We start from the raw sequence: 23,904 nt of genomic DNA, 5'->3' as shown, positions 1-23,904 counted from the left end.
ATTCTGAAAGTGTAATATTGTACATGTTGATCACAGCTGCCTTGCATGTCAGTCTTTCAGTGCTGTACACATGGCCCTGACGTTCCGCTTGCCAATCGAAGAGTTGACAACGTCTTGTTTCTTTTTATTTGTTCATGGGATGTGGGTGTCACTGGCTAGGCCAGCATTTATTACCCATGCCTAATTGCCCTAGTTCAGAGGGCCTTTAAGAGTCAACCACATTGCTGTGGGTCTGGTAACGCATTCTGCTCTTAACTTTATGCCACTATCAGCACCTTCTTTAGTCTTTACCATTACTGTTAACACTCCCTTTGTCTTGCATCCATGGCATCTTTGTTAGTCTCTCCTTAGTTCCCACCTATCTCTGAACACCTGTCTTGCCCCACCTCCTCTTAAACAATATAAAATCCATCACATTTCTGCTCCTCTTTAGCTCTGAAAAAGAGTCATACAGACTCATACGTTAACTCCGTTTCTCTCTTCACAGATACTGCCAGACCTGCTGAGTTTTTCCAGCATATTTTTGTTTTAATTTCAGATTTCCAGCATCTGCAGTGATTTGCTTTCATCTTAGTGAGGTGAGAGGACTACCCTTGACATCAAGGCAGCATTTGACCGAGTGTGGCATCAAGGAGCCCCAGCAAAACTGGAGTTAATGGGAATTGTGGGGAAAAATCTCTGCTTGTTGGAATCATATCTCGCACAAAGTGAGATGCTTGTGGTTGTTGAAGGTCAATCATCTCAGTTTGAGGACATCACTGCAGGGTAGTGTCCTAAGCCCAACCATCTTCAGCTGTTTCATCAATGACTTTCTTTCCATCATAAGGTGAAAAGTGGGGATGTTTGCTGATGATTGCACAATGTTCAGCACCATTCACAACTCCTCAGACACTGAAGCAGTCCATGTCCACATGCAGCAAGACCTGGACAATATCCAGGCTTGGGCTGATGCGTGGCTAGTAACATTCGCATCACACAAGTGCCAGGCAATGACCATTTCCAACAAGAGATAATCTAACCATCGGCCCTTGACATTCAGTGGCATTAACATTACTGAATCCCCCATTATTAACATCCTGGGTGTTACCACTGACCAGAAACTGAACTCGACTAGCCATATAAATACTGTAGCTACAAGAACAGGTCAGAGCCTAGGAATCCTGCGGCAAGTAATTTACCTCCTGACACCCCAAAGCCTGTCCACCATCTACAAGGCACAAGTCAGGAGTGTGATGGAATCCTCCCCAATTATCTGGATGAATGCAGCTTCAACAACATTCAGGAAGCTTGACAGCATCCAAACAAAGCAGCCTGCTTGATTGGCACCCCTTCCACAAGCATTCGCTCCCTCCACCACTGACAAACAGTGGCAGCAGTGTGTACCATCTACAAAGATCAAGAACTCACCATGCAACCATAAACAGCACCTTCCAAACCTGCAGGACAAGGGCAGCAGACAGATGGGAACACCACCACCTGGAAATTCCCCTCGAAGCTACTCACCGTCCTGACTTGGAAATATATCACCGCTGCTTCACTTTTGCTGGGTCAAATTCCTGGAATTCCCTCCCTAACAGTACTCTGGGTGTACCTGCACTGTAGGGACTGCAGCGGTTCAAGAAGGCAGCTCACCACCACCTTCTCAAGGGCAATTAGGGACGGGCAATAAATGCTGGCCTAGCCAACAATGCCCACATCCCATAAATGAATAAAAACATTTTGAGACATCTGTTCACCTTTGGGCTGCATGCCAGATTTTTTGTCAGGATTTACTCCCTTAGCCTTCAACAACTCTCCTGAGGTATCAACAAGGCAGTGGAACTATTCGCCCATAGCTGAGAGTTTTGTTCACAAGCACCAGGGTGTGTCCACTCGCTGGTTGGTCTGCACGCTGCATATTAGAGTGCCAAGCCTCCTCATAGTTCCTCTGAAGTTTTATCCTGGGGTCACAAGGGACGCAGTTTCTCTGTGTCATCACGAGGAGGCAGAGCAGGGGTCTTGTGGGCGGGGAGGCTGTGAACTGACAAGGAGACACTTGCACATTTGTGCCTCCTTTTCTGCAAGCCAGCAGCATGGGTTGAAAATGAGATGCAAACTAGCACACAAAAGCTAATTTTCTCCTCCCACATTAGATATATCACATCGACCTATAGAACGCACTTTGTCACCCCCAATGTGGCAGAAGACACCTTTTGAACAGTGAAAATAGTACACTACGGGCGGGATTTTCCGAGCCCACTGGTAGCGGGCGTAATAGGTGGCGTGCGTGGAAAATATGGTGTGACTTGCTTCACAACGGCGTGAAGGCAGGTAGCGATTGTCTGCTCAGCCTGCTGTCGGTCGGTGGGGAGCTAATTGTAATACATAAGCATACAAATGAAAGGCCATGCCGCGAGGCTCTTGGAACCCCGCCGTATAGTCCGCCACGTCAGTGGAACAGCATGCCGCCGTGTTTCACTACTGCATGCAGATGACATGCACCTGGCGGCTTTCACTTTGGGGAAACTGAAGTGAGTGAGCGGCAGCGTTCTCCACAGTTCACCTGTTGTTTACAGGCCTTGGGAGCCAGGGGCAACTGATGCCTGACCCCAGAGGCGACTGCTGTAGGAGGGCGGGGTGTGTTGCTGGCCAGTCTTGGAGGCGACCGTTGTCGGTGAGGTGGGGGGGTCAGGTGCTGCCCTAGTGCTGCATCCCGCGCATAGGCAATCAAGATGGGGGTCAGGGTAAGCGAGGGAAATGGCCACGCATAAGGGACACCTGTATGAACTGACCGTGCCTCTGCAACTGAGACAGATCAGGTGCAGTCACACTGATATGATTGGGGCCGAGCTCCTAGCCTGCCCACCCATGCAAGCAAGGCACAGGCACCAAAGGGCCACCAAGTGCTCCATACTTTATCAACCACCCCACCCCCCACACCGACGCAGACTTCGAGTCCACCACCGCTTTATTGGACAACGGAGCATTTGGACTGCACATGTACAATCTCCTCGCCAATCCTGGCCATGTTGCAGTCACTGCTGGAGGCGCTCACAGCCCCTTGCAATCTCAGCATCCTGATTTGGGACTTTTCTCCCTATGTCACAGGCTGACAGGGCAGTCATGCAGCGTACTAATCCCTGGCCATCCGAGGGGTGACCAGCACTCTCTGGGAAGTGTTAAGGGGCGGTCACGTAGGGCCTATGTACAACTGTGATAACCATGTCTGTCTCTCTTTCATGCTGCTGGATCTAGCTGTATGCCTGATGACCTACAGAGACCATAGAAGACTGAGGAGAGAGCGACCGAGGCTCCTGGCTGCGCAAAGGCAGGAGCAGCAACCTCGTGAAGAAGGGGCAGCAGGGGCTCCCACACACGCTACCTAGGGGTGACAGCGAGCTGTGGCTGGTTGACTGCACTCATGTGGCGCTCAGGTCTCCGTTGCTACAGTCGGTGGACTTCATCAACTGCAAGGGCCTGCACTCACTGAACGTGCAGCTGGTATGTGACCATCAGAAATGCATCCTTCAGGGAGTTTCCAGGGAGTGTGCACGACGCCCACATCCTGAGTCACTTGCATTTCCCTGCAGTCTTCCAGGGTCCACAGAGGCTGCAGTGATGGCTCCCTGGGGGACAAGGGCTACCCACAGATGCTGTGGCTGATGACACCCCTGCGGTGGCCTCAGACTGCAACGATGCTATAATGAGGCTCATGCAGCAGCTCGCAACTTGGTGGAGCAGACTATCGGGATGCTGAAGATGCGGTTCTGGTGCCTGCTCCGGTCTGGTGGAGTCCTGCAATACAGTCCGCAAAGGGTGTCACACATCATTGTCGTCTGCTGCACCCTTTACAACCTGGCACTCTTAACGGGGAGACGAGCTGGCTGAGGAGGAGCTGGAGGTCTCCTCTGATGAGGATGCCGACGGGGATGAGGGTGAGGGGGTCCTCGACGGTGACAGGGATGAGGCTCTCGCACTGGCTAGACGAGGTAGGTGTACTCGGAAGGCCCTCATAGCTTGTGAAGGATGATGATGACATCCAGTGAGGTGCCCCCATAGACCCTCTCATCGCAGTTGTGAATGTTTGACTCTAGTTTGGCTTATGCCAGTGCCAGTATCCTCTGTGAAAATGCTCCTGTCATGGAGATGCACTGGAGGTGCTCGATCGCAGGAGGATGATGACATCACGCAGTGAGGACACTCCATAGATCTTCACATAGCCTCTGAGATTATCTGACTCCTGCCTAGCCGAGGGCAGCTCGCTTGCGCTCCATGATCAGGGCCATCTCAGAGACGCAGCCATGAAACTTTAGGTGCATCTGATGCTGTGTCTGCCTTCAGCACCTCAGCCCTTCAGGAGCTAGTGCACAGCATCACTGGTCGCAGCTGCTGGTGTGATGGGGGCCAGCCCCACCTTAAAGGTGTTGAGAGCACACTGAGAGTATGAGAGAACTCTGTAGCATCTGCCCACTATATTCTGGCAGCAAGACCAGCACCACTGAGGTGCAGGCATCAGGAATGTTTCCAGGGAGTGTGAGGCTGGACCATCACTCTGATCTGAAGGCTGCACAGAACACAGGGAAGAGGCCCTGGACTGAGACACCTACCTTTTATCTTGTATATAAAGGTTCCACATCTGAGTGACAAGAACACTGCTCATCAGAACAAGGAGCCACAGGCAGGGAGACATTCTTAGGAGTTTATTGACAATAGTGAACAGCATGTACAAGTAATCAACACCCGTGTCCAGGCTGTGCAACTACTTTACCTAACTTCCCTAACCCTACTGCTACGTCTTGCTGCTCCCCGGACATCCACAGCAGAGGTGGAGGCAGCTTGCTGATTGTGGCGCCCTGTCCATGATGATTTTGGCGGGCGTCCTCTGGAGGGCCAAGACTTGGTGAGCCCCGGCCTGCTGTCAGGTTCCTGCTGTATGGCAGTGGCACCCTCCTCAGCCTGTGAAGCTGGAGCTGCGTAGGTCACAGGAAGAGGTGTTTCGGGTGGGTCAATCACTCCCAGAGTCACCTAATAGATGGCCCCGGAGTGTGCATCTGCTCACCCTCCTGAGCGGAAGGGGTAGCTGGAATGAGATCAAGCTTCCCAGCACCCCTCTCGCGTACACACTGTTGGAGGTCAACTATGGCATCAGTGATGGAGTTCAGCCCGTGCAGCAGTGATGACCTGGACCAAGGCCTCCATAGTGCCCGCTATCCTGCCAGTGTTGACCTCGCTGTGTTGCAATGCCACCGCTATCACCTCAGCCTGAAGATGGAGGGACTCCTCCATCATGCCTTGCAATCTGAGGAGTGCAGCAGACATCCCTTCCTGAAGTTCCCAGCTTGCCTTTGCAGCTCCAGCAACTGTGACATGACCGAGTCCAGAGGCTCGTCATCTCACTCCGACTCAGTGACGTCCTGGCCTCCAGCAGTCCTCCGAGTGTCGGGGACCTGGGAAGTCCCTGCCTCCGCCTGCTGTGGATCAGAAAGTACGATGTGCTCATCAGATTGTGATCCTGAGGCTACTCTAAAGCTAGGTCCCACCGAGGTGTGTCCCTCTGCGCTGTGGGTGAGCGTGGTTGAGGGTGAGGGTGAACGCTGTGACGCGACTTCAGGGAAGGTGCCTCCAGGTCCCTCTCCAGAGGTTTCTTCGGGGCTTCATTGGAAGCACTGGGTCATGGACTTTGTCGGCTGTTTGGCAGATGCGCCTGTGAAAGCAAGGGGAGATAATTAGTGCATGGCAGTGGCCTGTGAAAGAGGACACATCACTCACGGCATGATTGTCCGATGGATGTTGCACTGCTGGATCCTCACTTGGTAGAGCAGCGCCGACCTTACTGTCAGCACAGGACCGGCCCCAGTTATCGCCAGCCAGCTGGATGGCTCTGTTTTCGAATTCTGTCAGAGCCTTGATCTCCGGCATCCCTCCACCTGTCTGTGACCTTTCCCTACTGTTGAGTGCAGGTTTATCCTGCATGGATAGAGATGGGGAGAGTGTATCAGAACGCCTGCTGGGCCAGATGATAAGTTCTTAGTTCTGTGGAAGGGTCACGAGGACTCGAAACGTCGACTTTGTTCTTTTCCGCCGATGCTGCCAGACCTGCTGAGTTTTTCCAGGTATTTCTGTTTTTTGTTTTGGATTTCCAGCATCCGCAGTTTTTTGTTTTTATATCAGACGATAAGTATGCCTGGCCTGTGTGGGTGGTGAGTGTCCCATGGACAGGGTGAGGGCAATGATGGTGTATGTGAAAGAGTGAATGATGATGTCCCTTGCATTGGCAGTGAGTGAGGGCCCTGTGGATGTGTGATGAGTTTGTGAGTATGAGAGTTGTGAGTGATGAAAAGGGTGACTTACCCTGGTGGAAGGGAGGAGATCATTCATCCTTTAGCGGCAGTGGGTGGCTGTTCTCCTCTGCAGGGCGTTTGCGCTGACCACCACTGCCACCGCCTCCCAAGCTGGCTTGGTGACATTGCTACCCATCCTGCAGCCAGAGTGGGGGTACCGCACATCTCAGTGGTCCTCCATGGCATCCAGCAGTCGCTCAAGGGATCGGTTGTTGAAGCGGGGGCTGCAATATTTTTTTCTTTGATGGCCATGTCTCCTGGGCAGCGGTGATGAGCTGGTGGCGATGAGCGCTTGCCTGGCGGCTGCCTTTTAAAGATGGCGGCTGACGTGATGCAACAGCGGGGTAATGGCAGGCAGGTGAATGAGAGCCCGCCTGACATGAAAAAGCTGTGTTTCGCTGGAGTGAACAAATAATGAGGCAGGCTTGGGACAACGTGACGTGAAAACCCGCCATTTTCGTCAGCGGGTAGGACTCCATTTTACCTGCCCGCTACCGCACTTAGTGCAAATCTGGAAAAACTCCGCCCAACGTTGAAAGAAATTCAAGTAAATTGTTGTCTCACTGTTGGAAGGTGTGTCTGGGACCTTGGATGGTGAGAAGGGAACAGGTAAAAGGACAACTGTTGCATCTCCTGAAGTGGCATGGACAAGTACTGTAGGAAAGGGAGCGTGTGTTGGGGGTGACTGAGGAGTGGACCAGGGTATTGCAGAAGGAACAGTTCCTTTGGGATGCTGAAAGTGGGGGGGAAGCTATGTTTGGTGGTGGCAGTGGAAGATGATCCGTTGAAAATGGAGACTGGTGGGGTGGAAGGGAGAACAAAAGGAACCCTGTTATGGCCCTGGGAGGGAGGGGATGTGTTAGAGCAAAAGTGCACAAAATAGGAGGGACAACAGTGAGGAATCTGGAAAATTGGAATAGAGTGCCCACAGAAAACAGGGGTGGTGGTGAGGCAGTGTAGTCAGGGTAGCTGTGGGAATCAGTGTGTTTATGGTGAATATTGATTGATAGCCTGTTCCCTGAAATGGAGGAGTAGTAATGGAAAGAAAGGGAAGAGTCAGAGATAGACCCACAAAGGCAAGGGAAGGGTGGAATTTAGAAGCAAAGTCAATGAAATTGGAATAATTTCCCTCTATCCAATATTTATGCAGCACTCTTGAGTAATAATCCTTATAAACTCTCACTATGAGTACAAAGCGAAAAGAAAGGTAGACAATTTTATTTTCAATTTAGGTTCCAAAATCCTTCATACCAGGGCTATTTTTTTCTTAAGTCTAGCTCCCTAAAAAATGGCTGCTGTGCACAGGAAAAATGGGGATTATAATTTTGTTCCTTTATAGCACAACAGCTGAATTTCCTGTGTGGCTTTTTTGGTGGTTATACTTTACTGTACCTGATGTGGTTACATTAATGTAAATGGCATACAATGAGCACTAGAGGCATATATTATTAGATTTCTTGCTCTGCTCTAAAGGCAGCATTTTGGAGCAAACTTCTCCCAAACAACCTGTTGCTGTTGGGCTGTGTACAATTATTTAAAAAAAAACTGTTGCAGAATGCTGAAATTGTTTTTTCACTCGTTGAATGTCATCTGTGAATTGTGGTTCAGTGGCTTAATTTTGCGCCCCTCCATTCTCAACCTTTTGTTATTTGAGGCAGAAGTGGGGGAGCAGCAAACTGTGTCTGTTTTGCTTTTATCTGTTGACAGGTGTTGATATCCACTGGCCCATTCTTGCCTTAAATACAAAAGGGCAGGAATTCTCCTTCCATCTTTCTATAAAATGTCTCTGTCCCATATTCAATGCAGAAGATCCTCCCAATGTGATCTGCACTCCCACCTCATCCCTAATTCTTTTGTATACTTAGCCAGGTTTGATTTCCCCTGTTTAACTACTGTTTAAAAAAATTGCCAGTATGTAGAAACATTGACATGAACAGCTACATCCAAAGAAGTGGGGTTTTAAGCACCTTTGGCAGACAGTGAATTACATTCTTAGGCAGTCCCTCAGGATTAAGGATGATTTGCTTCCACTCCAGTCCTGAGATGGCTGATGAGTCCAGTGTGTGATTCGAAGACTCTGTGACATGTGGGCCAGGTGGTGCTTGGAGGGTGGGGTAGGTGAGTTGTTTGGAGGTCTGTGTGCTCTCTCCAACGCCTCAACTTCACCTCTACCCATTCCTGTCAAAGTCTCTAGTCACCAATGTAATATAGGAAACTGGCAACCAATATGCGCACAGCAAACTCGCACAGACAACCATGTGATGATGACCAGATAATCTGTTTTTTTTGTGTTGAATGAGGAATAAATATTGGCCAGGACACAGGGGATAACTCCCCTGCTCTTCTTTGAAACAGTGCCATTGTTTCTTTTATATCCACCCAAACAGACAGATGGGGCCTCAGTATAATATCTCATCCAAAAGATGGCATGTCCCTTATTACATCACTGGAGTGTCAGCTTTGATTTTTGTGCTCCAGTAAGATGCATAAAGCAAACTCTTATTAGTCGAGAAGCTCCCCTTATTAATTCATTGCCTTATACTAAGTGGTAATTTTAACAAATAAATCTGGTTTCTTGTAATTTAACATTTTTCCATTTTCTCAGTTTTAAGAAATATCTCAAACTTTGAACAAATGTGTATTATATTTTGCTGTGCTTTCTTTAGTGAGAATTATGCTGCAAGAGATAATTAAAAATATCTTTTCACTTTTATTTCCAGCATTACCATGGATTTCCGGTTTTTGTCCTTGCTGCTGTTGTGCTGTTTAACATGCCTCCGAGCACAGAACACAACAGGTAGGTAATGCAAAATTAGTGCAGACACGTTACAGTAGCATACATTGTTCAGTTTCTGATCAACAAATTGGAAACCACTTCTTAAATTACTTCAGTCTGCAATAAAGATGCAATCATAAAACATTTTAATTTAAAAAAGAAATTGAATTGATTTGTATTAATTATCTTACAGTAGCGTATGCATTTTCTATTTCATATTTTGTACAGAAATCTTGTACCACAGCCTACACTGACCTTAATTTTTTTTAAATTAAGTTGTTCAAATCAACAATTCCACAGACATGAGCACTAGCAAAATGAGTGAATCAAATGTATCTATATGAGTACTTCTGTATGTGCAGTTGCAGTTGTGAAAATTTTTTGATTGTGACTCCGGTATTCTGAATGTAGTCTAACAAAACTGGATTTTGCTTTGTACAGATAATGATGAAGTATAGTATTGGTGTGTGATATGAAAGCCATTTTTCAATGTGGTACTTGTGTTCCCTTTTTTTGTTTTTCACTTACTTGCTTCAAGCATATAATTTTTTTTAATGCATTCCCTTAGCCAGTTTCAGTTGTTGATCTACTTTTCACTTTTAGTTTCACCTTCTGCCACCATCATCTCCACTCCAAGCTTAACAAATTCAAGCATGCCAGGAGCAACTTCAAAAGCCCAGACTACTCCCAACACAGGATCAGCCTCTATGACTGGAGATGATTCACAAATTTTTAATAAAACAGATGCTGCCAGTGAGAATTCTACTTTAGCTACAACTGAAACAACAAAGGCCTTGCGAGAAGTGACTCCAAACATCACAAATTCCAATGCAACAGCTAATCCATTGGTAACAGCAAATGGAAAAACAAATGAGACGTCAGCTGAAACAACTGCTGTCCCTACATCAGGTAGAGCATGTTTCATCCTGCCATTTTGTTCAATTTTATTTTTGCTTGGAAAATGCTGTGAATGTGTTATGTTTGAATGAACTAAATTGTGGTGAAGTTGTCATATTGAATTGTTTCAGAAACATGAAAATGTTTATTTTTAAAACAAAAAGCTGCTTTTAAATAAATAAATAAAATATTACCATCAACTTCACTTGTTCAGCCAGTAAAATGCATGGGTTTCATTTATCACACACTAACCTATTTCTTGCATGTTATATGTTACTTGTAGTTGTAGTTGGAAGAATTTATTTTGAGGCTGGGAAAGAAGAGCTTCTTACTATATGCCACCAATTGCTGCAAATTCTCGGCTTCTCTCTCCTTCTCTGTCCCTTTCATTCTTCCTGGCTTACACCTGAGCTCTATAGCTGAGGGTGTAGCAAGTAGCCTGCTTCAGACTTCTGCTTGTGCAGCTCTGATAGTCATTTGCTAACTAAAGGGGCAACCAAGAGGTTTCTCCCTCCAATAATTTCCTTGTTGTTCCCTGGTTTGGCATGTAGAACTCCAGAAGGCTAGAATTACTGCCCCTGCTTCAAACCCTAAGCCATAACGTTCTGATTGTGAAAGAGACCGGAGAATTTTATTTTATTGTAAATTGTGATGGGCATGTAATGAGGGCCAGTAGTATAATGGTTATGTAACTGGGCTGGTAAACCTGGGCTAATGATGCAAAGACAGCAGGTCAAATCTCACTACAGCAGCTGGGGAACTTAGATTCAGGTAATAAATGAATCTGGAATAACAAACTAGGATCAGTAATGAATGTTATTTTACACTATCTCGTAAATACTAGATTATTGCGCAAGCCCATCTGGTTCACTAATGTCCTTTGGGGAAGGAAATCTGCTGTCTTTACTTGGTCTAGCCTATTCGTAATTCCAGATCCACAGCAGGGGATATAGATGGGTTGAATGGCCAAAAAAATTGGCAGATGGATTTCCTGCATAACAGCGCTTCCCTTCTTAATAGCACTGTAGATGTACCTGCAACAGATGGATTGCAGCAGTTCAAGAAGGCAGCTGGCATGGCGGAAAATGAGGTTGCCTACATGGTGGAAAGAATAGGAGAGCAGAGTAATACGTAAATGGAGAGAGATTGCAGAATGCTGTGGTACAGAGGGATCTGAGTGTCCTCTTACATGAATCACAATGAGTTAGCATGCAGGTACAGCAAGTAATTAGAAAGACAAATAAAATGCTGACCTTTATTACAAGGTGGATGGAAGTCTTGCTACAAATTTACAGGTTGGTGAGACTGCACTTGGAGTACTGTGTACGGTTCTGGTCTCCTTACTTAAAGGAAAGATATAATTGCATTGGAAACAGATCAGAGAATGTTCACTGGGCTAATTCTTGTGGTAAAGGGGTTGTCTTGTAAGGGAAGTTGAACAGGTTGGGTCTATATTCATTGGAGTTCCTGCGGGGGCTTGACAGCATAGATGCTGAGAGGATGTTTTTCCTCATGGGGAAAATCTAGAACTGGGGGGCACAGTTTTAAAATAAGTGGTCTCCTGTTTAGGACAGAGATGAGGAGAAATTTCTTCTCTCAGTGGCTCGTAAAACTTTGGAATTCTCTACCCCAGAGAGCTGTGATGGCTGGGTCATTGAATATATTCAAGATTGAGATGGACAGATTCTTGAACTATACCCCAAGGTTGTGGAGAACAGACAGGAAAGTTGGAGGAGATTATGAGCATTCTAGAGAAATGTGCTCCAGTCTCATTTATGGCATAATCTGGGAACTGGCTATGGATTTTTTGTTTATTAGACACTTATTGAACATTTTGCTAACTTAAACTTTTCCGAGGTTATATATTGAGAAATATTTTTGTAGACTTTTGTCAGGACTTGGAAAATAGACCTGGTTGCTTGGGGTGATGCTTATAGCGACAATGGATAGAGCGGGATTAGAAAAAATGCATGACCAAGAAGCAGCGAATGCAGTAAGACCTAAGCGCTAAGATTGAGAATCATGAGAGGGAGCGGTGAGAAGGCAAGGCTGCTTGGTGGTAATGGCACTAGACAGAAGGACAGAGCATTATATACCTTTAAAATTGTAGAGGCTTTCCCAGCTCAGTCTCCGCGATATCCCTGTTCCTATAATACTAAAAAGCCTTAAAACCAGTCTCAGTCAAGGCCATAAATATGATTGCAGAGTAGTGAGAGGGAAATTTTGGCCAAAGTATGTGGAAACAATGGCAGGTCAGGGTTGGGAGATGGAGAATCAGCCACCTTAGTGAAATAGGAGAAAGAATATGTTGGCTTGTGGCTCAGGATCAAGACAGCATTGGAGGCAGAAAAGAGAAATTGTTTAGTGACAAGCTTGGTTTTGTCGGCCTGAGACAGAGTTGCTGTGAGGAATGCAGCCACAATACCACCTATTTTAAAGGTGGATCTGGGGCCATTCAATGGGATGAGAGATTAATACATGGTTAAGTTAATTAAACTTTACAGGTGGCCCATCCTAAATCCTCTTTGCTGGAAGTACACGTGACACAAACAATGTGTGCTATATATAAGATTTTTAATATAATAAGTATGAAAGACATCTAAACAGCTCATATCACAGCATTGTTATTTTCTATTAAATACCTTTCCTGTAAATGAAATAATTTTGTTGCCTATGGCTGGTAACGTGTGCCAGGCGAACTAAATCCACAAGGGAAACTTGGCCAGGCTATCACAACGGTTTTGCAATTTTGTCATGAAGCTATTAGTACATATAATGTTATTGGAAATTATTTTAAATTGGACTTGTAGTAGGGTCTGTGTCTGTGGTGTGTCTCTGTGTGTCTTCATTGGATTAAAGCCAGCTAGTCTGGGTGCTTTGATGTATAGTAGTTTTGAGATGTTAAACAGTAAGGTAAAGGGGACGTTTGCATTTTGTTGAATAACCCACTCAAAGACTGGGGGTGAAATCTTGCACCTGGCTAGGAGACACCAAGCAATATGTTTATATTACTAATAAAATTGGTACTATGAAGGGATTTTATTGATCAAAGTGGTGGAGTTCAAAGGGCCTGGTGATACAGTGAGAACTTACATTCAAAGGGAAGGCTGGGTCTATACAGAAGAGTTTTGTGTGAATAAGTCAGAGGCATGTAATACCTGAGCCCGTAAGCCCTACCACTGGTTGTGACGGAACCGAATTGAAAGGAACCTCATTTTGAATTTGTAAGATGAAATGTGCTTTGCCTGGTGTCTGTTTAAAGTCTATGGGTTATTGTTGCCTTGGGGAAGATTATCTGGGAGAGGTTAATTTGGGGATTTTAAAAAAGTTATTATGGTAGTAATTTGTAGGTTTGTATGTGTTTATTAAAATTAATAAATGTTTAATTTAATTTATATAAAAAAACCTCTGGAGGGTTGGTGGTTTCATTTCAGAATGCAGAGTTGCATCTCAAACATACCATTTGAAAATATAGGTTATGACAGCTGTTTAAAGTTTCCCTCTGAGATTTTAATAACTCAGCCTTTACCAACTGCTGTGTTATAACAATTTGTATTTATTATGAGAAGATTTGGGCACTGAATTCAGAAGTAATGAGTCTACTGACACCTTTGGAGATTTTAAAACCTAAACGTAAACATTTATTAACAAAAAAAAATTCAAGCACATAAGATTACAGTTACTTAATACTATAACAAATCCCAAAATTTCTAATTAACCTAACTCCCAAATACACACCACCTTTAAGGCAACAGCCCAAAATAGATTTTTTATTTAAATAGCAAGCCAGCACGTTTACCACAGCACCCACTCGACGGTGGAATTCCAAAGGCTTTTTTCCAACTTTAGCTACTGGACACAGACTTTTGCAAAAATGGCTGGAGGCTTCTCCAAGGCTGCTTTACACACTCCTTTTAGCTCTTTTATGGCCCCACAACATCACCTTCATATATGTTTCTCTCTCTTTGATCTGTAAATTCCATTGTTCTATATGTCTTTTGAAATGTACTTTTTCTATAGTAAAATCTTTCATGTTGCCAATATGGTCCGTACCTTTTGGGAAAAATAAACATCATAACCTTACTTATCTTTTTAGTTGTAAACACCTTACCATCCCTTTGAAATCCAAACAACTTCTTCACTTATCTAAAAATGCAAATTACCTTCACACCCTAGATGCTAAGACCTCATCCATGTTTACTCATATTAGTATTTCAAATGCCTTTTGCCCCCAGCCTCTTTTGATAATTTCAAGCTTGCAGCCTACCTGATTCTAATTTAATTAAATTACACAGACAGAACCATCTACACACTCACTGTGATAACCTGATGTTTAATATACCTTTAAGAAAAATGGCATAATAGAAGATCACATGACCTTATTATCCAATGACAGAGTAGTGGCGGGCTACCTTAGTAGTCTGTAGTCAGTAGCTAGTAGTCTAGAGTAAGAATCTAATGTGGAGACAGGGCTTCAACTGTAAGTACACAGGTGTAGCTGCTGAGTTCTTTTGTAAATTAATAGAATGTGTTCTGCATAAGAACCGTCTACCTATCTGCTATCTCAATGGTACCAACTCGGTCATCTTGAAACAAGCATGGCAACCTGGATCCAATAGTCCAACTAAACTAGTGACCAAGGATCCAACAAACTGGCGATGAGGTGAAAAAAAGCAAGGAAGGGCTAGAAAAAAAGCAATTTAAGCGCGAAAGGAAATCAAGTGACCAAAATTGGGCCGTACATCTTACAATAATTGTAAGTAGAATTTCCATCCTAAACGTCAAAGCAGCCCTTTAGAAGCATATTGCAGTTTAGAAGAGTTGATCTTTTGACATTGAGAGGGAGGAGAAGAGGCACATGATCCTAACCACGTGTGGGAGTAAGACTTATGGATTGGCCCGAAGTTTAATGGCAGCCAGTACCCCACATTCGAAATGTTTTGATGATTTAGTGAACCTTGTGAAGAATAATTGCGAGCCCAAGCCCTCGGTAACGATGCAATAGTTCAAATTTAATTTAAGAACGAGACCCCAGGGGAGACAGTCGCTTGTAATGTGGCAAGTCTGAAACAGTTAACAGAATATCGCGAGTTTGGTAGATTTGTAAAATGCTTGGAGATCGTTTGGTGTGCGGTATAAATGAAGATTTGATTTTGAAGAAATTACTGTCTGAAACGAATTTGGATTTTCAGAAGGCGCATGAAATAGCACTGGCTATGGAAAGCGCAGTGAGGGACTCGAAAGCCATACAGGGAGTGCAAAATGGCACCGTCCTCCATATTGGGTGGGGAGCCCCAACCAAAAAGAGCCCAAAAATGTACAGCTCTGATGAGAAGCGGGAAGCAGCCACAGCTTGCAGACAAATAAAAAGAAATGACTTAGCGGTGAAAACATGGAATAATGGTAACAGAGTTGGAAGCAAACAACCTTGTAACGAATCGAAGTTTTAAAATATTGAATGTTTTTATTGTCATCGAAATGGACATCTCATTGCAAGGATACAATCAGGCAGACTTTCAATCAAAAGAAAAAACCCCATGAGATTCATAACACAGAAAAGCCTGAAGTAACAGATTCCGATATTTATTCGTTGTATATTTTAAAGGTAGGAAGAACAGAACCAATCTATGTAACTGAGAGGATGAATAATAGGCCTATCAGAATGAAGGTGGATACAAGAGTTTCCTCAACAGTGATAGGTGAGCATACCTTTAACCACCTGAATTATGGGGAAAGTAAATTAAACTTGGAAGAAACGGATACCAAATTGAAAACTTACACTGGAGAAGACATGAAAATCAAAGGCATAAGCAGGTTACAGTACAGCAGTCAATCAGCGAAATTACCCTTGGTGGAGGTAGCAGGTGAGGGGCCAAGTCTCCTTGGATGAAACTCGCTGAAAGAAATTAAATTGGACTGGACTGAGATCTTCCAACTGAGAGCCATTGGGTTACCTGAACTACTTCAAAAATACGCCTCAGTTTTCCAAGATGAACTCTGGACAATCCAAGGGCTACAAGCAAAAATTCATGTTGATCCAGACTCTACCCCCGATTTATGAAGGCAAGGCCAGTACCTTATGAAATGCGGGAAAAGGTAGACGCCGAATTGGATAGATTAAAGAAACTGGGAGTGATACGTCCTTTGCAGATCTCGGAATGGGCAGCACCAGTAGCCCCCGTACTTGAGCCTGACCAAAGTGTTTGAATTTGTGGAGACTACAAATTGTCAATAAAGCGGCTAAGTTGCACAGACACCCTGTACCAAAAATTGAAGACTGGTATGCTAAGTTGGCAGGTGGAACCGCCTACACGAAGCTTGAGATGAGCTATGCTTATCAACAATTGGAGTTAGAGGAGGCCTCCAAGAAGTTTGTCACAATTAATATACACAGAGGGTTGTACCAATATACCCATTTGCCGTTTGGTGTATCCTCTGCATGTGTCATATTCCAGAAGACAATGGAAAATTTACTGCAGGGATTGCCTCATGTTGTAGTTTATTTGGATGCTGTTCCAGTGACAGGACTCATTGAAAAGCATGTGACAAACTTGGAAGAAGTTTTGAAGCGTTTTTCACACGTGAGAGTGCGTTTACAAAAAAAAGTGCACATTCTAAGCAAAAGAGGTAGTCTATTTAGGTCACAGGATAGTTGCACAGGGCCTCTGCCCGGTTGAAGGAAAAGTGAAGACCCCTTGGAGAGGCACCAGCATCAAGGAACACCTCCGAGCTAAAATCATTCTCGGGGACGATCAATTACTATGGACGCTTTTTGCCTAATTTGTCGACAGAACTGGCACCCTGTATTACCTACTCAAGAAAAAACAACATTGGTCTTGGCAAACACCACAGAAAGAAGCTTTCACAAAAGTGAAACAGCTGTTGCATTCATCCACCCTATTAGTACATTTTGACCAAAGAAAAGAGTTAGTTCTGACATGTGATGCATCTCTTTATGGAGTGGAAGCAGTGCTATCCCATCGGATGGATGATGGCTCCGAACGACCTATTTGGATATGTATCAAGAACGCTCAACACAGCGGAAAAGGGATACTTACAGGTAGAAAAAGAACACCTGTCAATCATCTTTGGTGTCAAGAAATTTCACAGGATGTACGCAGTCGTTATTTTACTATTGTTTCGGACCATAAATCTTTGCTAGGATTGTTCAGCGAGGACAAGGCTATATAACCCATAGCCTCAGCAAGAATACAGAGATGGGTGTTAATTCTGGCAGCATGTGAGTAGACTTTTATCCAGAGGCCTGGAAATCAGATTGCAAACGCTGATGCACTTATCGTTTTCTTTCACAGGCAAACGACTGAGGATGTTCCAGTTCCTCAAGAACTCGTTTTATTATTGAACTTCTTAGATTCATCACTGGTATATGCTAGACAGATTAGAGATTGGACAAGTCGAGACCCAGTCTTGTCCAAAGTACAAGAACAAGTTCTTCACGGTTAGTCACAAGAACAGGAACCTGATGAAATTAAACTGTATTTTCACAGAAGATATGAGATAACCAACCAGGATAATATCTTATTGTGGGGGGCTAGAGTGATTGTTCCTCCAAAAGGACAAAAGCCTTTGTTAACTGAATTACAGTGTGTACATCCAGGTATTTCCCGAATTAAGACCATAGCACGTGGCCTGGAATGGATGGAGAAATAGAAAGCTTAGTGAAAAGTTGGATGCAGTGTCAGCAAGTGCAAATGTTACCTCCAGCAGCTCCGTTGCACCCATGGGAGTGACTAGGTAGGTCATGGGTACGATTGCATATTGACTATATGGGACTTTTTATGTTGATGGTCACTCAAAATGGATGGACATTTTACCTTAGTAAAATCACCAACCTCTCCTGCTACAATTGGCAAGCTACGACAAAGTTTCGCCATCAACTGACTACCAGAAGTGGTTGTATCAAACAATGGCACAGCTTTTACGAGTGCTGAGTTTCAACAGTTTATCAGACTCAACAGTATTACTAAGGTAAAAACTTCACCATACCACCCTTCTTCGAATGGACTGGCCGAGCAAGAGTTCAATCATTCAAAAATGGTATGAAGAAATTAACTGGAGATTCCATAGGGACCAATTTCGCATGTTTTCTTTTCCATTATAGAACCACCCCTCACATGACAGCAGGTCACATCTGCGGAATTGTTGGCGAATCACCTTCTCAGAACAAGATTGAGATTAGTAATGCCAAATTTAGGGGAGAAAGGTGGAAAAGAGTCAAGGAAGTCAGAAAATTGTACATGATTGGCATCGTCATGACAGGAATTTGACTGTAGGAGAGACGGTATATGTGAAAGATTTTCGTGAAGGACCCAAGTGGTTATCAGGTGACATAAGTGAAGTCTACGGGACCTCTTTCTTACCATGTGAAAATAGAAGACCAAATCATATGGAGATATACAGATCATATAAGGAGGAGAGAAACAAAGTATCAGGAAATGATTCCTCCGGTGTTCACGGCTGCGTCAACATTTCCTGTTGAAAAACTCAACTGAGTACAGATGTGTTTGAAGGATCGGCTGTACCTGCAAAAGTTGAAGAAACAGATTTGCAGGTGCCCACCGATGAATCTGATATTTGGACAACATCAGAAAAGCAGGTTCCTGACGAAACATCTGAAGCTGTAGAGCTGACACGTTCTACACACAAGGAAACCTCCAGAAAGATTGAACTTATCAAATTATTTACACAGATAACAAATTTATATGTTGAGAAAAATTGTAATTTTAACTGTTAAAATATACCTGAGTAAAGGGGGAAGAATGTGGAATCCTTTAAGAAAAATGTTGTAGTAGAAGATCGCATGACCATATTATCCAGTGACAGTAGCATGGGCTATCTTAGTCTGTAGTCAGTAGTTTGTAGTCTAGAGTAAGAGTCTGTAATGTAGAGACAGGGTTTTAGTTTTAAGTACACAGGTGTAGCGACTGAGTTCCTTTGCAAATAAATAAAATGTGTTCTACATGAGAACCGTCTACTGATCTGTTATCTCCATGGCACCGACTTGATCATCCCAAAACATCCCAGATCCAACAGTCCAACTAAACTAGTGACGAAGGATCCGACATTCATTGCCACAGAAGGCTGTGGAGGCCAGGTCATTGAGTGTATTTAAGACCGAGATAGATAGGTTCTTGATTGGTAAGGGGATCAAAGGTTACGGGGAGAAGGCGGGAGAATGGGGTTGAGAAACTTATCAGCCATGATTGAATGGCAGAGCAGACTCGATGGGCCGAATGGCCTAACTTCTGCTCCTATGTCTTATAGTCTTATGGACACACCCATAAACCTACTTCACAATAAACCACAATATTATGAAACTTATTATAGGTTTGTGACACAACCACCAATCCCAGAGTATCCTTTGTATTTGGTGATCTTAGGCATCTCACCTCTAAGTCAGAAGGTTGTGGATTCAAGCCCACTCCAGAGACTTGAGCACGTAGTTCTGGCTGGTACTGAGCGCAGTACTGCGATAATGCTGCAGTTTCAGGTGTGGCTTTTTTCAGGTGAGACTTTAAACCAAAGCTATTGTCTGCCTTCTCGGGTGAATTTAAAGAGTGCACTGCATTATTCCAAGAAAAGTAGTGAAGTTTTCCTGGTGTGCTGGGAATATCACCCTCACCCAATATCTAAAAACAGATGAACTGGCTATGTATTTCTTGGTGGGATTTTGCTGTACGTCACTTGGCTGCCATGTTTTCTATATTATGGTAGTGATTACTGTGAGATACTTTGGTGTATCCTGAGATCGTGAAAAGCACTGTTTAAAGGCAATTTCTTTCCTTCCCTTACCTCCTTCCTTTTCCTCCTCCCTAGTAATTGTATTATTGTGTTTAATTGTAGGCAGGAGGTAGGTGTTAAATGGATGTTCACTTGTGCCCCTTTAAATAGACACAGACTGAGCCTGTAGTTGTTGGGGTTTAGGAGGTTTACACTTGAATTGTGTAAATAAATTGTTATAGAAGTGTGTAAAGATTGGCTCCAGTTGTATATTTCATTACAAAAACAAAAATACCTGGAAAAACTCAGCAGGTCTGGCAGCATCTGCGGAGAGGAACACAGTTAACGTTTCAAGTCCGAATGACCCTTCACCAGAAATAGGTAAAAATAGAAGAGAGGTGAAATATAAGCTGGTTTAAGGGGGTGGGGGACAAGTAGAGCTGGATAGAAGGCCAGTGATAGGTGGAGATAACCAAAAGATGTCGCAGACAAAAGGACAAAGAGGTGTTGAAGCTGGCTTTCTGAAATAGAAAACCTCCCCCTTCCTCCCAGTTGGCAAATTAGTGGATCTATTACACAGCTCTGTGCGGTAAACGTCTCATGGCTATATTGTACTCCATGTTGCTGTGGGATAGGCAGCATATTCAAAACAATCCTGGCACAAGACCTTCCCTATGGTAAAGTAATTTATAATGGTTCTGAATCAGATTTGAAGTTCATTGGGTGAGTTGGCTGATTTTAAGCATGATTAAACAGATCTTTAGTCATTTTCAAAACTGAATGGATTTGGGCCAGCTTAGTTGAATATGTTACAGGATGGAGGTAAAACTATTTAAGTATCTGTATTTTGAAGTTTGGAATTTGACCATGTCAGATTGTGGGACATGGGATTTTTGGGGGAGGGGGAAAGAAGGGAAGTTTCATATATCAATTTCAACTAGATAAATTATTATAGTTTGTGGTACACCTGATCTTTTAGTTATCATAGTGCTACAATCTTAAAAGTTTTTTTGTAATTTGAAGGTTTACACAGAAATGATATCTGATCTGAGTAAAAACTATCCCTTGAAATTGCTTATCTTATGACCACAGCCAGTGTTATTTGCTGCGTAAATCAAACCCCAGAGAGAAACTTGGCTTATGGGCCACAACCATTTTTTTTGTACTCTGATAAAGAGAAGACAATGTACTGATCTCAGCAGTAAGAGGTCCAGTAACACTTTTGGGTTTTTAAAAATGAAAAGTAAAAGTTTTATAAACAAAAAATAAAAGTGAACTTAAGCACACAAGATTAGAATTATACAATTAAGGTTAGTCTTACAAAACATTCCCCCAAAACACTCTACTTGGTCAAACCCACGAATAAACACCTTCCATGCAACACTCCCTTTTTGATGTTAACTATAAAAGAAATCCAGTAATATTACACAAGGAAAACTGCTGTAGCTTCAATAAAGGTGCACCATATGACCTTTACCCTCTTCGACTTTGCGGAATTCACTTCAGGATAAAACTGCTTGCTGCAGCCCAAGACGTTTCTGGCTTGAGTGGATTGATGATTCAAACTTCATGCTCCTCCTGTTCAGAGCTCTAGCTATCTCAACAGCTCCAGCCATCTCCAGCTCAACAGCTATGCGGCCATCTCTAGCTCTCTCTATCTTAATAGCTATCCACAGTAACTCTAATATAGATTTTTTTCCTTTCATCTCATTTCCATTGTTCTCACACCCTTTGAGACTCAAACCCTTCCAAATATAAGATCTTTCATGTTTTCATCTTGTCTTTGCTTTTGGTTCAATAAAGTATCATATCCCCACTACTTATTTGCCTCTGAACTCCGGCAAGATGCAAACATTTTCCTTGACACCTCTCACTTGTCCGATTCTGCCACTGTTTTCCACATGCTCAGTATGAGGCGCGAGTTAGCTATGATGGATTGGGAAACATTACTTAAAGGGATGACGGTGGATAGGCAATGGCAAACATTCAAAGAGCGCATGGGTGACCTGCAACAATTGTTTATTCCTGTCTGATGCAAAAGTAAAACAGGAAAGGTGGCCAAACCATGGTTTACAAGGGAAATTAGAGATAGTATTAGATGCAAGGAAGAGGCATACAAATTGGCCAGGAAAAGCAACAGGCCTGAGGATTTGGGAGTAGTTTAGAATTCAGCAAAGGAGGACCAAGGGATTGATTAAGAAGGAGAAAATAGAGTATGAGAGTAAGCTTGCAGGGAACACAAAAACTGACTGTAAAAGTTTCTGTAGGTATGTGAACAGAAAAAGATTGGTGAAGACAAATGTAGGTCCCTTACAATCAGAAACAGGGGAATTTATAATGGGGAACAAAGAAATATCTGACCAACTAAATACATACTTTGGTTCTGCCTTCACAAAGGAGGACACAAATAATATACCAGAAATGTTGGGGAACACAGGGTTTAGTGAGAGGGAGGAACTGAAAGAAATCAGTATTAGTAGGGAAATGGTGTAGGGGAAATTGATGGGATTGAAGGCTGATAAATCCCCAGGGCCTGATAATCTGTAGATTACTTAAGGGAGTGGCCCTAGAAGTAGTGGATGCACTGGTGGTCATCTTCCGAGATTCCATAGACTCTGGAACAGTTCCTACAGACTGGAGGGTAGCTAATGTAACCCCATTATTAAAAAAGGGAGGTAGAGAGAAAACAGGGAATTATAGACCAGTCAGCCTGATGTCGGTAGTGGGGAAAATTCTAGAGTTTATTATAAAAGATTTAACAGCTGAGCACGTGGCAAACTCTGGCAGAATTGGACAGAGTCAGCATGGATTTATGAAAGGGAAATCATGCTTGGCAAATCTATTGGAATTTTTTGGGGATGTAACTAGTAGAGTTGATGAGGGGGAGCCAGTGAATGTGGTTTATTTGGACTTTCAGAAGGCTTTCGACAAAGTCCCACATAAGAGATTAGTGTGTAGAATTAAAGTGCGTGGGATTGGGGGTAGTGTATCGAGATGGATAGAAAACTGGTTGGCAGACAGGAAACAGAGAGTAGGAATAAACGGGTCTTTTTCTGAATGGCAGGCAGTGAATAGTGGAGTACCGCAGGGATTGGTGCTGGGACCCCAGTCATTCACAATATATATTTAGGATTTAGATGAGGGAACTAAATGTAATATCTGCAAATTTGCAGATGGCACAAAGCTGGGTGGGAGGGTGAGCTGTGAGGAGGATGCAGAGATGTTTCAGTGTGAATTGGACAAGCTGAGTGAGTGGGCAAATGCATGGCAGATGTAGTATAATGTGGATAAATGTGAGGTTATCCACTTTGATAGCAAAAACAGGAAGGCAGATTATTATCTGAATGGCTATAAATTGAGAGGCGGGAACGTGCAACGAGACCTGGGTGTTCTCGTACACGAGTCGCTGAAGATAAGCATGCAGGTGCAGCAGGTGGTAAAGAAAGCAAATGGTATGTTGGCCTTCATAACCGGAGGATTCGAGCACAGGAGCAGGGATGTCTTGCTGTAACTATACAGGGCCTTGGTGAGACCACACCTGGAATATTGTGTGCAGTTTTGGTCTCCTTATCTGAGGAAGGATGTACTTGCTACAGAGGAAGTGCAGCGAAGGTTTTCCCGACTGATTCCTGGGATGGCGGGACTGACATATGAGGAGAGATTGAATCGGTTAGGATTATATTCGCTGGAGTTCAGAAGGATGAAGGGGGATCTCCAAGAAACCTATAAAATTCTAACAGGACTAGACAGGGTGGATGCAGGAAGGATGTTTCTGATGGTGGGGGAGTCCAGAACCAGGGGTCACAGTCTGAGGATATGGGGTAGACTATTTAGGACTGAGATGAGGAGAAATTTCTTCACCCAGAGAGTGGTGAGCCTGTGGAATTCGTTACCACAGATGGTAGTTGAGGCCAAAACATGTTTTCAAGAAGGAGCTAGATGTAGCTCTTGGGGTGAAAGGGATCGAAGGATATGGGGAGAATGCGGGAGCAGGTTATTGAGTTGGATGATCAGCCATGATCATAGTGAATGGCGGAGCAGGCTCGAAGGGCCGAATGGCATACTCCTGCTCCTAGTTTCTATGACTCCCCTTCAATATTCAAACAACCCCCCAATTTATCTAAAAATACAAATGTTACATCTAACCTATTTACATGTACCTCAAAGTTC

The 23,904-nt window shown here is 43.8% G+C and overlaps 2 protein-coding genes across 5 annotated transcripts in view; both read left to right on the top strand.

Moving 5' to 3' along the window:
- ptpra (protein tyrosine phosphatase receptor type A) overlaps positions 1-23,904 on the top strand; it is a 333,338-nt gene that overhangs the window by 120,512 nt on the left and 188,922 nt on the right. For all 4 annotated transcript variants that reach the window (XM_078554083.1, XM_078554102.1, XM_078554109.1 and 1 more), the window contains 2 exons: positions 9,041-9,117; positions 9,700-10,005. In XM_078554083.1, the coding sequence (XP_078410209.1) occupies positions 9,048-9,117; positions 9,700-10,005 (376 nt within the window). In that variant the 5' untranslated portion in view covers positions 9,041-9,047. The remainder of the gene's footprint in view (positions 1-9,040; positions 9,118-9,699; positions 10,006-23,904) is intronic.
- The window catches only part of rnf24 (ring finger protein 24), a 632,553-nt gene that overhangs the window by 534,732 nt on the left and 73,917 nt on the right, over positions 1-23,904 (top strand). The gene's annotated exons all lie outside the window — the stretch shown is intronic.

This window comes from Cetorhinus maximus, chromosome 1, assembly GCF_964194155.1.
Source record: "Cetorhinus maximus chromosome 1, sCetMax3.hap1.1, whole genome shotgun sequence".
Classification (NCBI taxonomy): Eukaryota; Metazoa; Chordata; class Chondrichthyes; order Lamniformes; family Cetorhinidae; genus Cetorhinus; species Cetorhinus maximus.
The sequence above is the reverse complement of the archived record's forward strand: the minus strand, read 5'-3'. Positions and strand labels throughout refer to the sequence as shown.